Genomic DNA, 14,665 nt, shown 5'->3' on the forward strand with positions numbered 1-14,665 from the left:
CCCCAGCCAACTTGCTGATAGCCTCTCTGGCCTGCGCTGACTTCCTGGTGGGGACGACGGTGATGCCCTTCAGCATGGTCAGGTCTGTGGAGAGCTGCTGGTACTTCGGGAACAGTTTCTGTAAATTACACTCCTGTTTTGATGGCATCTTCTGTTACTGCTCTATCTTCCACTTGTGCTTTATCTCCATTGACAGATACGTCGCTGTCACAGACCCGCTGGTCTATCCCACCAGGTTCACCATGTTTGTGTCCGGCAAATGTATCGCTTTTTCCTGGGTGCTTGCTGTTGTCTATAGCTTTTCGCTTTTTTATACTGGGATAACTGAAGCTGGTCTGGAGGAACAAATAAGTGCCCTCACCTGTGTGGGAGGCTGTCAGGTTGGAGTTAATCAAAGCTGGGTCTTGATCGACTTTCTATTATTTTTCATCCCTGCACTTGTGATGATAACAGTTTACTCCAAGATCTTCCTGATAGCCAAGCAACAGGCTAGGAAAATTGAAAGTCAGAGCAATAAGACTGCAAAATCCTCAGACAGCTACAAGGACAGGGTGGCCAGGAGGGAGAGGAAAGCAGCAACGACCCTGGGGGTCGCAGTGATAGCTTTTCTGATCTCATGGTTGCCTTACTTCATTGATTCTGTCATCGATGCCTTCCTGGGATTCATCACACCTACGTATGTGTATGAAATATTAGTGTGGATCGTTTACTACAACTCAGCAATGAATCCCTTGATTTATGCTTTCTTTTATCCCTGGTTTCGAAAAGCCATCCAACTAATTATTACAGGCAAAGTGTTCAGACAGAATTCCTCCTCAGTGAACTTATTTCTTGAGTAGGTTCTTCTTTTGTATGGGAAATTAAGAAAACATTCACACTGGACACAGTACAGGAAAATAAATGATCATCCATGTAGAAGATTTCTTAATGTAAAATAATTGTTTACCCTTCAGCTTTGACTAAGGGCAAATCCAGGTCCAATGAAATTGTAGAGTTGTGGTAAATATAGCATTAAAAACCAAATTTGATAGATTCTAACCATGTAGTCAAAGGTGCCATTGATTACCTTGATGCTGTGCTACTAAGGTTTCTCTGATCTTCTTTTGTGTCAAGTGAATGACCCTTTTCTATAGTATCACTGAGAATATTTAACATAAAAGATATAGAAGAATTACAAAAGAATATTTTAATTTCTGATTCTTATATGAGTTTTTATAAGTTGAATTTCTGGATATACTCTCTTTATTGTTGAACTGATTTAATAAAATATAAATTCACAAGAGCATCTCAGAGAGGTAGTTGTTTCTTGTTCAGAGGAGCCTTTTGGAAAGCCTGCTTTGAGTAGTGTGAGATTTATAGATTGAAAAGTATGATGTCAGCATCAGGAAAAGTAAGTCAGAAGGTGTGTGTATTAATTAATATTACTTCCATTATTCAGAAAGATTTTTTTTTGCTGACTCAGGATGCCTTAAGGACAGGTCTGGTAAGGCATGAGGATCTGGGGATTGAACCACAGCACCCTGAGACTGAGTGCTTTGTTTATCAGGCACTTAATCAACTGAGCTAATGGGCTGTCCCTCCACTTCATTATTTACAGTGAAAAAATTAATGTTGTAAATAAAAATATTCATCATTAGTAAGTTTTCTGCTAGTAACTGTTGTTATGAACTTACATGTATTTAAGATATTTTAAAATTAATATATGTTAAATCAAGGATTTAAAGTTTTTCTTTTATGATTTAACCTTATTTTTAATTTATTACTTGCTTGATTGTGGAATTGTTCAAAACATTCATAGAATTTTTGAAAGATACATATGAAAGTATAAACTCAATATATTCACAGGAAGAAAGAGCTCTGGCATGAATATTACAAAGGTTAGAAAATATGTTTATTCAAACAGTTTGAAAACAACTGAACTGGTTATGTAGTATTACATACTGCCAGCTCATTAGCCATGGATTGCCCTTGGTGTTCAGATTAGAGCACAGTGTGTTCTGTGCACAACATGAATAGACTGCTGAATTCTAGCTGTCTCCCTTAGCCACCAAATTTTATTTACATTTTTATTCTTGTATTTTTCCCATTTTTATTAGGTTTTTATTTGTATGGGTGTGTGTTTGTATTAGATGAAGGCTGCTTTCCTCACAGGGAGCTGGTTCCTGCACAGGACATACCTTTCTTCTTTTTTTAGTCCCTGTTTGCTCCTCTCTACTGTCCCCCATCTCTTCGTCCCTCTTTTCTTTGTGAAAGATCTTTCTCCATGTTTTCTAGTATCTATCTTGTATTTTGATCTTCATGTGTATTTTAGGTTTTTCATGGAATAAAAAACACACTTGAGACAGATGTCAAATTTAAAAAATCAGCATTGTATCTTTGGGGAAGGAACAAATATATACAAAAGTGGTCTTGCTATTTTCTCCAAGATCTATAGATAAAAAAGGATATTTATTACAAGCACAATTATTTCTAATATTAAACAAATGCCTTATATTGATAAAGTTGTCTTTGTAGCCTAGACTATTTTTAATTTTACTGTGATTAGGAGAAACTTTATGTGTTTATATGATATAATTAAGTTCACCCTGAAAGCCTTCGTATCCTTTATTCAAAACTCTTCAGTTCCAATGTTGAATGCTGTTAATTAATTTTGACACTCATGGTTTTGATCTGAGTAACTGTTCTGAAATTAAATTAATATACATATTCCACTATTCTTTAAAAATAACCTTTTCTAATCCTAATTTTTGGCTATAGACTATCATATGTCTTCACTGTAACGCAAAGATGCTGAATATATCTGGTGAATATTACTGTAAGTTTCTTTCTGTATTGAAAAGTACTTTGAAAAAGTGCTCTTAGTTCAACAAACCTACAATAATCTTCATGTTTTACAATTTTTCAAATATGTTAGACAGATGAATTAATTGTACCATAGCCCTTGTGAGATCAGCTCACTGTGCTACTTTTGTATGTCTTAAAAGCTTCCGTAATGACTGAGCCAACAGCACTGCCCTCGTTGTTCTCTGGAATGCCTCTGCACAGTCAGTGTCCAGATGGGCACTTCCGTCGCAGTGAGCACTCACTGAGTGATTCCAGCAGCCGACACACAGTTTCTGGCAACCGAAGGATATAATAGAAAAGGAATTTAAACCTTGCAAAGACTGTCTGTACATTTATGGAATGTTCATTTTGTACATAGGATTGCTCTGCTTACAAAAATCCATTTAAACTTTACAACAACTTGTTAAGTACACAATATTATTCCTTTTGCTGAGCAAACTGAGTATAAAGAGGTGAGTTCTCACATCCAAGGTCACAGACTTGGTCATGCGAATGAGCATTCACACCCAGCAGTCAGAGTATGAGAGCCCCCCACCCCACAACTGTGCTCACGCTCCAGAGAGAATGGTACCCAGACACCACCCACGACTTGCTCATACATTTCCTGAGCATCAAGTTTTTATGAACATTTTTACACAGGAAGAATGATTGTCAGAAAGAAAATTATAAACAATGTTCTGCAGACAGATATAAACATAGGAGAAAATTATTGGTTACTTGAAACTTTTCTTTTATGCTACAGTGAGGTCTGAACCCAGGGCCTTTCTACACAGCTACAGCGTAGAATTTTTTTTTAATTTTCATTCTAACCCAGTCTTACTGAGTCACTAAATTGCCCAGGTTGGGCTCCAACTTCTAATCATTCTGATTCGCCTGTCAGAATACTGGGATAGATTTTGAGCACAGTTGCGGGGGCTCTCAATCATTCTCTGACTGCTGAATGTGAACGCTCATTCACATGACCAAGTATGTGACCTTGGATATGAGAATTCACCTCTTTCTTTAGGCTGGCATACATGTTTCTTCATTGTATGTCTTTAAAATAGTGTTTTGGGGCTGAGGAGATAGCTCAGCAGTCTACGCAGGTGACTGGCAAGTACAAGGACCCGGTTTCAATGCTGAGTACTGCATGCTGTGCCACCCCAAGAACCCTGGGTACACGGGGAAGGCTACGAAACCTGGGTGTGGTAGTATATACTGAAATCCCAGCACTGGGGAGACTGAGACAGAAGGACCACTAAGAGTCTGACCTGTGTAGCAAGATCCTGTACCAGATAAGCAAGTATAATTTTTTTATTTAAAAAATAGTGTTTTATTATGCAAGAGTTTTGTCAGCTAACATTCAAAGGAGGAAATTTTAATTACTGAAGCAAAATTTGTCCACTCCTCAAACTAAAGCATGATTTTGCTGTTTCATGCTATTAGGTCACTTGGTTCCATGAGGCTCTGCTCCACAACACAATTGGGACATTCATGTCCCTTTGTTCACCTAAGCATTGTCGTGGTCCTGATAGAATTTTAACTTTTTTTATTAATACCAGTTCATTATTTTGAAAAACATGATGATTGAGAGAAAATTCCTCCACAATAAAATGGTTTCCTGAATAAGTGGTGCTGAAAAAACTGGCTTTCCACAGCTGAAGGCTAAATTTAGACCCATGTCAATCACCATGCACTAAACTACAGTCAAATTGGATCAAAGATTTAAATATGAAAACACAAACATTAAATATTCTGGAGGAGAAAATAGGTAGAAATCTAAAAGACATAAGGGTGGATAGAGATTTCATATACAGAAACCAAACTGCATGGGAAATATTTCAAAGAATCAACAACTGGTAGCTCATCTTTTTGATGATTTTTGTACACATCAAAAGAAATCACCACCAGAACACAAAGAAAACCTATGAATTGAGAAGAAATTATAGCTGACTGTCCCTCAGATAAAGGACTTCTATCTAGAACATGTAAATAATTTTTAAAAATAAGTCCACCAAAATTCAAAGACATCTGAAATGAATATACACCTCACAAATGAAGAAATACAAATGGCAAATAAAAATATGGGGAAAATGCTGAACATCATTGTCCATTAGAGAAATGCAAATTAAAACAACACTGAGATTCCATCTCATCCCAGAAAGAAGGGCTAACATCAAGAAGTTAACCAATAACAAATGCTAGAGGGCCTGTGGGGGAAAAAAAGAACTCTTCTCCACTGTTGTGGGAGTTCAGACTGGTACAACCACTCTGGAAATCAGTGTGGAGATTTCTCAAAAATCTAGGATTGAAGGTTCCATTCAAGCCAGCTATTCCCATCCTAGGTATTTGTCCAAGTGGACTGATACCACAGCGATATATGTGCACCCATGTTTATAGTGGCACCATTTGACATAGCTAAATCTTCAAAACAAAGCACGTGCCCATCAAGAGGAATGGATAGAGCTGTGACTTTTTTACACAGTGGAGTATGATGCAGCTATATAAAAAAATAAATTCGAAGCTTCCATAGGTAAACGGATGCAACTAGAGTCCGTACTCATAAGTGAAATAAGTAAGACCTGCGTGTGCAAATATTGTCTCACTAGTGTAAGAACCTGAAAGAGCAAATAAAAAATGAAAATTATAGTACACACTGTGAAAGGGAAAAATAACCTGTTCAAAGGGAAGGAAAAACTGGGATGAAAAGGACAGGAGAGGCAGGGTGGGAGAGAGATATATTTACGTATATATGCAGGAGGCTTGAATAATTGTACTGCTGATTTCTGCTGGTTTACAGAAGGGAGCACTTGATGCTTAATGTTTTTCTTGTCTTTTTAATTCCTTATAGCTTTTTAAAAACAATTTTGCATGCTAGTATCTTATAATCTGAATGCTAATTTGAAAATAACATTATTCAATACAGCAACCATTGTCTAATTCCTGTTGTTTTGTTTAGTGAAGTTCCGTATCATTTCTACTTCTTTTTACTATTCTGCATTCTCTTTAGATAATAAAAAAAAATTTAAATTAAAAAGCTGTTTCCTGAGTGGATTCTTGGTTTTGATTGGGGGAATTGAAAAGATATTTATAAATTAATTATGGGGGAAATAAAGGACCATCCACATTCAAAATATCTTAATGTAAAATAATTGAAGTATGTTTTAACTTTGACCCAAGTCCAATCCAAGTGAAATTCAGGTGCAACATTCCTTCGGTGAATATAACATTTAACTTAATTGCTCTGCAAGGGACCTGACCTTAGAACCAACTCTGCTGTTTCTCCCTGTGATCTTGGGCTTGGTGTTCTCTGACCATGTCCTTATAGTATGCTCCAGAACATTTAAGAGAATATATCAAATGACTTAATCCATTATATTTTAAAAACTGAATTCTGGCATCTGTTTCTAATAAAATGTGAATGAAACTAAGAGAAACTTTGAAACATGCTGATCCTTTGCTCAGAGAAGCCGTGAGGAGGCTGTATGGAGATCGTATTTGTGTCTTCAAAAGGGAATTTTAGTTAGGCTAGATATACAGCCACTTTATCTTAGTTCAATGAGAAGAAAAGTTTGTGCTAATATTGCTTACACCAGATCCCATGTCTACATCCTGTCCTCTGAATAACGACTATGAAGACAGCAATATGCAATGCATTATTACAACTGTCCTACTAACCTGTTTTGAAACTGTTTCATTGCTACTTTATCTTTTTTCTCATTAAAATGAATAAAAAAAATTTTTAAAAGGAAATTTTAGCACTTTTAAAAAGAAATCAAACAATAGATATATTAATTATAAACTAGTTCAATTGTTTGTCATGAGAAAGAAAACTAGCATTTTAAATAACCATTCACATTTTACTAATCATGGCATGACTGTGCAGATCGTGGGATCCAGGTAATAATGAAGCTCACCCTAAAATATCCTTCCCCTTCCAGAGGCAAAGAAGGCCAGCCACAGAAATCAGGTTGCTGCACACTATTGGTCAACAGCATAAAGAATACAGAATGAGACATATCACCAGGGCATCCTTTCCTCCATCCAGTTAGCAACTGTGGTCCACTGAAGTAAGTGTCTCTGGCGATGGATATTTTGAATCCAGTGCATTGCACATTTCAAGTGGCTTTTTACTATTATCTATGCTTAAGCATGGAAACTTTCTTTATTTGTCTTCTTTTCCTTATTTTTGTAACAACTCAGGGATCCAACTACATCCCATACCTTTCCACCCAATTTCCTACAGATACAAATCCTATTCAACAGTTTAGTCTAACTGTGATCACAATTTTAAAATTGTCTCTCTTCTCATCTTTCCTGCTTTGGTGCCATCCAGATCTAGCCCACGGAACTTACAGGAGGAAAGGTTATTGCTGTAGTCAGGGTTTCGTAGGGAAGGAAATGCAGGGTGCACAACTGATGGGATTATTTTATAATATTCACCTGAAAAGTCAAATACAAGAGTACAAAGGATCTTTCTACACACTAATATCCCAAAGAATCCAGCTGAGGGCCTGCATCCTATGACAAAGTCCTGCACAGGTCCATCTGGCGGCCTAAAGCCCATGACTATGTCTTATGGAGGTCTGTATCAAGGATCTGTAGTGGGAGGGTGGAAAAGTCAGTGGTGGAAGCTGGAAAGACTGTGTTGAAAGCTGAAGGATCTGTGCCAGTAGGCTGAGGGGTCTGCACTGGAGCCAGGAAGTGACACTCAAGGTAAGGACTAGAGCTCCCCACAGCCATTCTCAGTAACAGCAGGGTCCAAAGCTTCTCCAATGATGGCAACAGGCAAATCTGTATCAGGAAAGTCAGAATGACCAGCTTCTCCATGAGGATCAACAGTGCACATCTTCCCCTCCAGTTCTCTTGCTTATGTTGTTGGCAACAATCCTCAGGTGGGCCTTCCGCACCCCATGTCCTGCTGATTCAGTTCAGCTGAGTACACCAAGATCACCATTATTAATCCACCACAGACACCATCCAACTTTGCATTCTTCCCTCTCCTCGCCTTTGCTCCTTGCAGTCCCCCAACCTTCCAGAATGGAGCACGAATAGAATGAAGAGAACACTGAGAGTGAACCAAGACCATTATCATGATCAGCCATGAAGGGGGCTCACTGGCAAGGCTCTGAGACAGCCATATAAATGCAGGCTCGGTGATGAGGTGGGCGTCCCTCCTATGAGGAACCCTTGCTCACCACATAGACCAAGGTATGGGGGATCCAACCCAGCTACCTGCTTCCTACTCCTGCTTAGAGTCTCTGTGTGTGGGAGGAAACCAAAAGGGCTTTTCCATCTGATGTCACTCTGTACCATCGTATTGATGAAAGCAATGGCAGAAAATTCCAAGTGAATTTCCCCATTCAGATTTCCTCATCGATAGTCTTGGGGACCTTCCCTGATAGTCTCGAGGACCTTCCTTTTCATCTTGAGTAGATGGAAGGTAGAAGTGTGGAGATTGTAAGATTGGACGGATAGGAAAGGGGAAAGACGCCAATGCTGTCATCCAGTGAATGAAGGTGTTATTCCCTGTGGCCTACAGAAGAGGAAGGAGGCTCTCAGGGCCAGCCCTTCCTGCAGTTGCTCCACCTCCATGCGTACCAAGTGTCTGCGATGCAACCCACAGGAAACGCAAAAGATGTTCAAAAAGAGCAAACCAGAATAACCATGAGCTTCAGGTTACTGGAGCATAGGGATGGGTTCCGCAAAGATTCCTGAAGATTTCAGGTTTGTGGTGTGTGGGCCAGTAAGATCTGGATTTTCATTCATTTATTCATTTTTATTTTTGAGACAGGGTCTCTCAGTGCAGCTCAGGATGGCCTTGAGCTCACTTTGTAGCCCAAGTTGGCCTTGAACTCACAATGATCCTCCCAAGTTCTGGGATTATAGGCATGCACCACCAGGCCCAGGATGATTTGGATTTTTAATACACAGAGGCCATGTCCACCAAGTAAGGTCATAGGTTGTTGCAGAAAAAATGTGTACAGAATTATTTGGCTGTTTTTCTCCCTAATCTTTCTTTTCCATTTGAAATAGAAGCAGGAAAGAGGATTAAATGAGGAACTAAAAAGAGTATATAGCACATATATTTCCTTAAAGTTAAGCCTTTTAAGATTATAATTACCCCACCTCCCAGGGGCAGAAAAGGCAGGAATATTTACATGGAAATAGATTCAAGTCTAAGCTGGAGGGTTCTAGGATTGAAATTTTGAATTTTTGAATTCATAGACTCAAATCTTTCTGCTTACTGGACAAATGTGAGTTTTTCATGATGCATGCAATGGTTGAGTCATCATGTCAACTTGAGAAGTGTAGAAGTCTAATGATACAACTCAGCAGGAGGCTAGTTTCCTCACTTTGTAAACATCCTTAGCACTGTGTGCAGGAGTAGGACACATCAACCTGAGAACTAAAGCTGAACTGTTTCTCCCACGCCATGCATCCCACCCTGCAGCCAGCCGATCATGGACCCAAACCTACACAAAGCTAAAGGAGCTAAATGAACCACTCCTTCCTTCCTTAATTCTTGGCATTGGGTATTTTGTCTCAGCAAGGAGAGAAATGTAAGTAATACAAGTATAACTAGGAGATGAATAAACATGGAAAGTTTTGCCAGAGATAGAAATTGCAGAAATGATCTCTCTGCATGATTCACCCTACTGAAAGTACTCCACAAGCATTAAATACTTGCCACACCCAAATGGGTTAGGTAGGTAACCGAAGTTGATTCAGTATGTGCTAATTGTTGAACTGCTCAGACCATTGCTCTGAAAAATTGATAGGTTCGGGGCTACCTGCCCATCATTTACAGTTTACCCTTTGATTCTACTTTTCATGGCTGCCTCTAGCTTCCAACCCTTAGAGTCAAGAGTAAGAAACACTTCTCTCCCCTGCTTCTCATTAACAGTCTTCTGAGTGTGGGCATCACCATGACAACAGAGCATCATTATCACATCTGTCTTCTCTTGGTCATAATAAGAAGTGGTTCACAGTCCAAGTCACTGGGGAAATGGTCTAGTTAGTGGGCTTTATTGTAGAAATATCTCTGGGAGTTACATCAACCTGAAAACTTAAGCTCAAGTGGGGAAATAAGACAAAACTTTCTGTTGTGCAAGAACCAAAAGTTTACTTGTGAACCTCCCTGGATGATAGAATCATTAACCTCTGGACACAGACCCTCTGCCTGGCTTTTTATGTGTTGTGTTGCAAAATGAATTACTGAAGATGGTCATGTAAACAATGTTGGAAGGGTCACATCTGTTCAAGAAATTTGGGGCTTTGGGAAGAGCCTCCAACAATCCCACCCCAGTGCTCTCTATTGACTAAGTACAAACATAAAAATACCAATTAACCTAGGTTGCTCCATTAAATTTAGATGGTGTAGCAAAAATAGAATACTCAGATTTTACCACTGTCAAAAAAGCATTGTTATTTCACTCAATTTGGGGCACTTCTTTGTCTGCAGCTGCCCTCCCCATGGTCACTGTGCTATTACAGGCACTGTGTTTCTCCTTCCCAGAGCTGGCCTGCATTTGAGTGTGTGTACCACTCTCAACCAATTTGTTTCAGGTCCACTTCCTGTATTTGCCAGCTTCCTCATCACTGAGGTATAGTACTTGACACCTGCAACTTAAAAGAAGAGAGGTTTGATTTTCTCACAGTTTCAGTCCATGGCCTGCTGGGTTAAAGGCAGCAGCATCGTGCAAGAAGGGCACTACAGGGGAGCTAAGCTACACTGTTTGTGATGGTTGAGAAATAAAGCAGGGGGTGCAAGGAGAGGCCAGAGAAGAAAGGGCAAGGGTCAACCAGATGTACACGCCAAGGCCAGGCCTCCGTGACTCACCCAGACAGACCTAAATGTGTGCTCCATCAATCCCTGGATAAGACTCCAAATCCAGTCAAACTGAACTCCTCCCTCACCACAACATCCAGACCTTTGTCAGTCTTATACTCAAATGTATCTCTTTACATGGCAATTGATTTCCAAATAAAGATGATAGCAAGTGTATACTTTTGCTGAACAATACAACTATCCCACATACAACAAGATGCCCACTATTCCCCTCCTTAACAACTCAACAGTTCCAGCATTTCAAAATTCTTATCTGTGAACCTCTGTAAAAATAAACAAACTTCACAATCGCAAAGCATAATGAATGGCAGAGTATAAATATTCTCATGCCAAAAGGGAAGAATGGAGAAATAGAAAAGGACTGCCCCAAAGGAAGACAGGAAACAAGCAGGAAGAAGCAATTCCTAGAGCTCCATATCTGATATTTAGGACACATGATAATAAAATGTGATTCCCAAAGAACCTGGGAGGCTCCCAATCTTGTAGCCTGGCCAGGTACAGTCCACCTGACCTCGCGTGGACTAGTTCTTTTCAAAGCTTACAGCTTTCCTTAGAAGATGTTCCACATTTGTGATATCTCAAATTTCCTGGAATCTCCACTGCACCTTTGGCTTTATCCCCACACATTCAGCCACCGCCCTCTCTAGGACTCCTTACAGAGCCTCCAAGGCCTTCCTTTAGAATGCAGGTGGGAAAAGCCCTGATGCTACAACTCTACCCTTCTGCATTCCAGTTAAAGCAGCATCGTGTGGAAGACACCAAGGTGTTCGGTCAGCAGCAACAGAAACAGGGACCCTTGGAGACTGTGGCGTAGGGGCCCCTGCGTGGTTGGGTGCCTGAGCCCAATGAAATAAATCTCTGAAACCAAAATTCTAGAGGACCTTCTTGAGCAGGAATTGCAGTGGCTCTTCTCCCAAAAGAAATTCTGACACTTTCATACCCTTGAGCCTTCAATGAACGGGGTCTTCCTGACTTCTAAGAGACCTCAAAGCATCTTTTCCTTGACACAGCATGAAGTGTATGATGTCTTTTTAGATACTGATCACTTTGTTACTCATACATTCTTTGGCCCCAACTTTATATAAGTGAAGCCAAAATAAATCTTTCAAAAATTTTTATTCTAACTTCTGCTCCTGATTCTCACTATAAGTCTAGATAAAATCAGCCAGCATTGCCAGTGGCACAGTGTATTAGGCTGGCCTGTGATTTTTCTACCAGGTTAATTAGTCTAGTGCTCTTCACCTCAGTTGCCTGCAAATTTTCAGGACATGGGAAAAAATATTCACACAATTTCTGATGAGGCATCACATGCATGGCTGTAGCCCAACTCCCAGTGGAGCCTTTGCTCCGAAACCTCTTCTGCTTGCCTTTAATATTTGGATTCTGGTCAGCACTCTGGTCTTCTGAATGCTGGCCAGAATCACTCATCAGGCACCACTTGTAGTATTCTAAGGCTTCCCTACCCCACATCCTCAAACCTTCCCAAACTCTTCCATGCTATCCCAATCCAAAGGTCTCTTAACCACATGTACAGTCACAGCAATGACCCCACTTCCCTGCTACCAATTTTTTGTGATAGTCATTTTTCTCATAAGTAAGATGTAAAACCCAACATAAACAATGTGATAGAGAAGAGGCTTAACTTGCTTGTGGTTTCCATCCACAGCTAGCTGGCTCTGCAGAAGCATCATGGCAAAGGGCATGGGATCCAAGCTGCTTGCTTAACGGCAGCTGGGGAGCAGGGCAGGGGATGAGTATCCATGAAGAATGGGTGAGGGCCAGACACAGTGCCAGGACCATGCCTCATGGCCACCCAGGCATGCCCAGAGGTGTGTTCTACCAAACCCAAGGACAGATCTAAGATCCAGTCCACTGAGCCTCCATACCAATACCCATGTTTTCCTCTCAACATCTGGAGCCTCATGAAAATGTGTTTTGCTCATTACTTAATACCCTTCAAAGACATGTGCTAAGTGTGTGTAGAGTGGAGAAATGAATTAATGACTAAATTTTGGAGTGATGGGAGGGAGGTATAAAATTATTTCTCTACCCAAAGTGATAGCTACCACTGTGTACATTTTACAGTAAATACCTAGAACAATGGACCCAAAGGGGATTAAGTTTTCACACTGAGGTCATTTGTCAAATGCTATCATTTATGGATGGCAAAAACAGCAAATTTGACTGACATCTATAAATAGCATGAGAGATGCTACTCAGCTGCACAACCTAGAAAACAGCTTCTTTTTTATAAGGGCTATTGTAACTCAATTGTCAGTAGTGCTCAAGTGAAGAGAGGTTAGCATAGATTTTTGCCTACACAAGAAATTGATATAATTTCACAAAATTAGATGTTCAGACAATATTAGGAATATGAAAAAATATTTGGTTAAAAGTGTTAATTTTATTAATTAGTGATCAGATGGTCAGTTGATGTAATAAAAAATACCTCTCGAGTGGGCAAGAGAAGTTCCCAAGTCTTTCTGAAGTTGTGGCCTTGTGCTGCCAGAGCCTTGAACTCATTTTCAGGAAGACTAGAGATGCTTGCTCTTGCTCTGCAGTGTTCCACTATTCCAGGTCTGTGAGTGCTTCCAATGACTCCTTTTATCTTCCTATCTTCTACTCAGTATTTTAGAAAAAAAAATTCTTCTCTAACATCAGGAGGAGCAAGCTCAAATTGCTAAGAAACACAAACAATTGTGTAATCAGAGTTCATTGTTCATCTGTCACAAGATAGCGACAGGTGGCAGGTGTGCTCAAAGTGAGTTTCCTGAGAGAACTGATGCCCCCACCCACCTTGGCAGTGTTGCTGCATCTAACAGGAAGTAGAAGACAGACATTGCTTGGAGGGTCAGGAAATCCAGGGGTGGAGGGGGGAGGGAAGGAACGAAAAGTAAGAAGAAAGAAATGAAAACACAAACGTGTTGTGTATATGTAACAACTCAATGCAAGCAACATAAACATTAGGTAGTGTAATCATGCAGAGAGAGAGAGAGAGAGAGAGAGAGAGAGAGAGAGAGAGAGAGAGAGAGAAATGAAATAGGTGAGGAAGAGAAAGAAAAGAGATAAAAAGGAATTAAGATGTATTATGTACCACAGTAATTTCCCAAAAGGAAGGTAAACACTATGTACTCAAACATGTACTAATAAAAATATTATTTTTTAAAATGTCATGTAGTTTCTTAATGGTTTTGTATAACATATTTCATCAATCTCAAGTCTCCCAGCCCTGCATTTAATCTTTCCTTGTTGGGGTAGCTACTGTAGATGCAGATATGTTTCTTAACAGGATAAAACCAGCCAAGTTGACCTTGAAATCTTGTACCTTGTTGTATCTTTGCAATAAAAGTCCAGTGATATACTAAACTCACACAGTTTGGGGGATGTGGAAGGGATTCTAATCTATGCAGGAAAAAAAAAGAAATTTTTACCTGAAATACACAAATGTCACTGAATATATTATAAAAGAGTGAATTATTTTTGTTTAGTAACTGTCCTAGCAATCACAGTTAAAAATAATCTTGCAAGTTCACACCTTGCACTGTAGGGACATCGTCAGGGGATCTTCCCATGGCTGGCTTCTATTTAGCTGGATGGGCTGCAGCCTTTAGGCAGTGAAGGCGTCAATCTGCAGGAAGGACGCACCAACTGCAGGTCTGCACTGCAAGCCAGTGAGTCCTGCTCAGACAAAACCGCATTTAGGAGTCAAAGAGAATTTTATCAGATTAATAACTGAGGTACTTGCTAGTCATTCTTCATTCATCTTTTAAAAAATAGGAGTTCTTTTGGATTTTATTTTCCTAGAAAACATTGTTTAATTTACATACAAATGAAACCTTGAAATTTTTATTGGCATTAGAGTTTGATAGTTACTTCAGTCGTTGTGCTGGATTCATGAGGGCCTCTTTCCCTAAGAGTACTGAAAAACCGCAGTCCTCTGCTCTTTTCAAAGTGGAAGGCAGGACTTGGGAACATGCTAACAGCAGCGCC

The 14,665-nt window shown here is 39.7% G+C and overlaps 1 protein-coding gene across 1 annotated transcript in view; it reads left to right on the top strand.

Moving 5' to 3' along the window:
- LOC101585165 (trace amine-associated receptor 7b-like) overlaps positions 1-839 on the top strand; it is a 148,509-nt gene extending 147,670 nt beyond the window's left edge. Inside the window, exon 3 of the mRNA XM_004630319.2 lies at positions 83-839. Coding sequence (XP_004630376.2) covers positions 83-839 — 757 coding nt within the window. The remainder of the gene's footprint in view (positions 1-82) is intronic.
- The last annotated feature ends 13,826 nt before the right edge of the window (positions 840-14,665 follow it).

This window comes from Octodon degus, unplaced genomic scaffold (assembly GCF_000260255.1).
Source record: "Octodon degus isolate 3935 unplaced genomic scaffold, OctDeg1.0 scaffold00034, whole genome shotgun sequence".
Lineage (NCBI taxonomy): Eukaryota > Metazoa > Chordata > Mammalia > Rodentia > Octodontidae > Octodon > Octodon degus.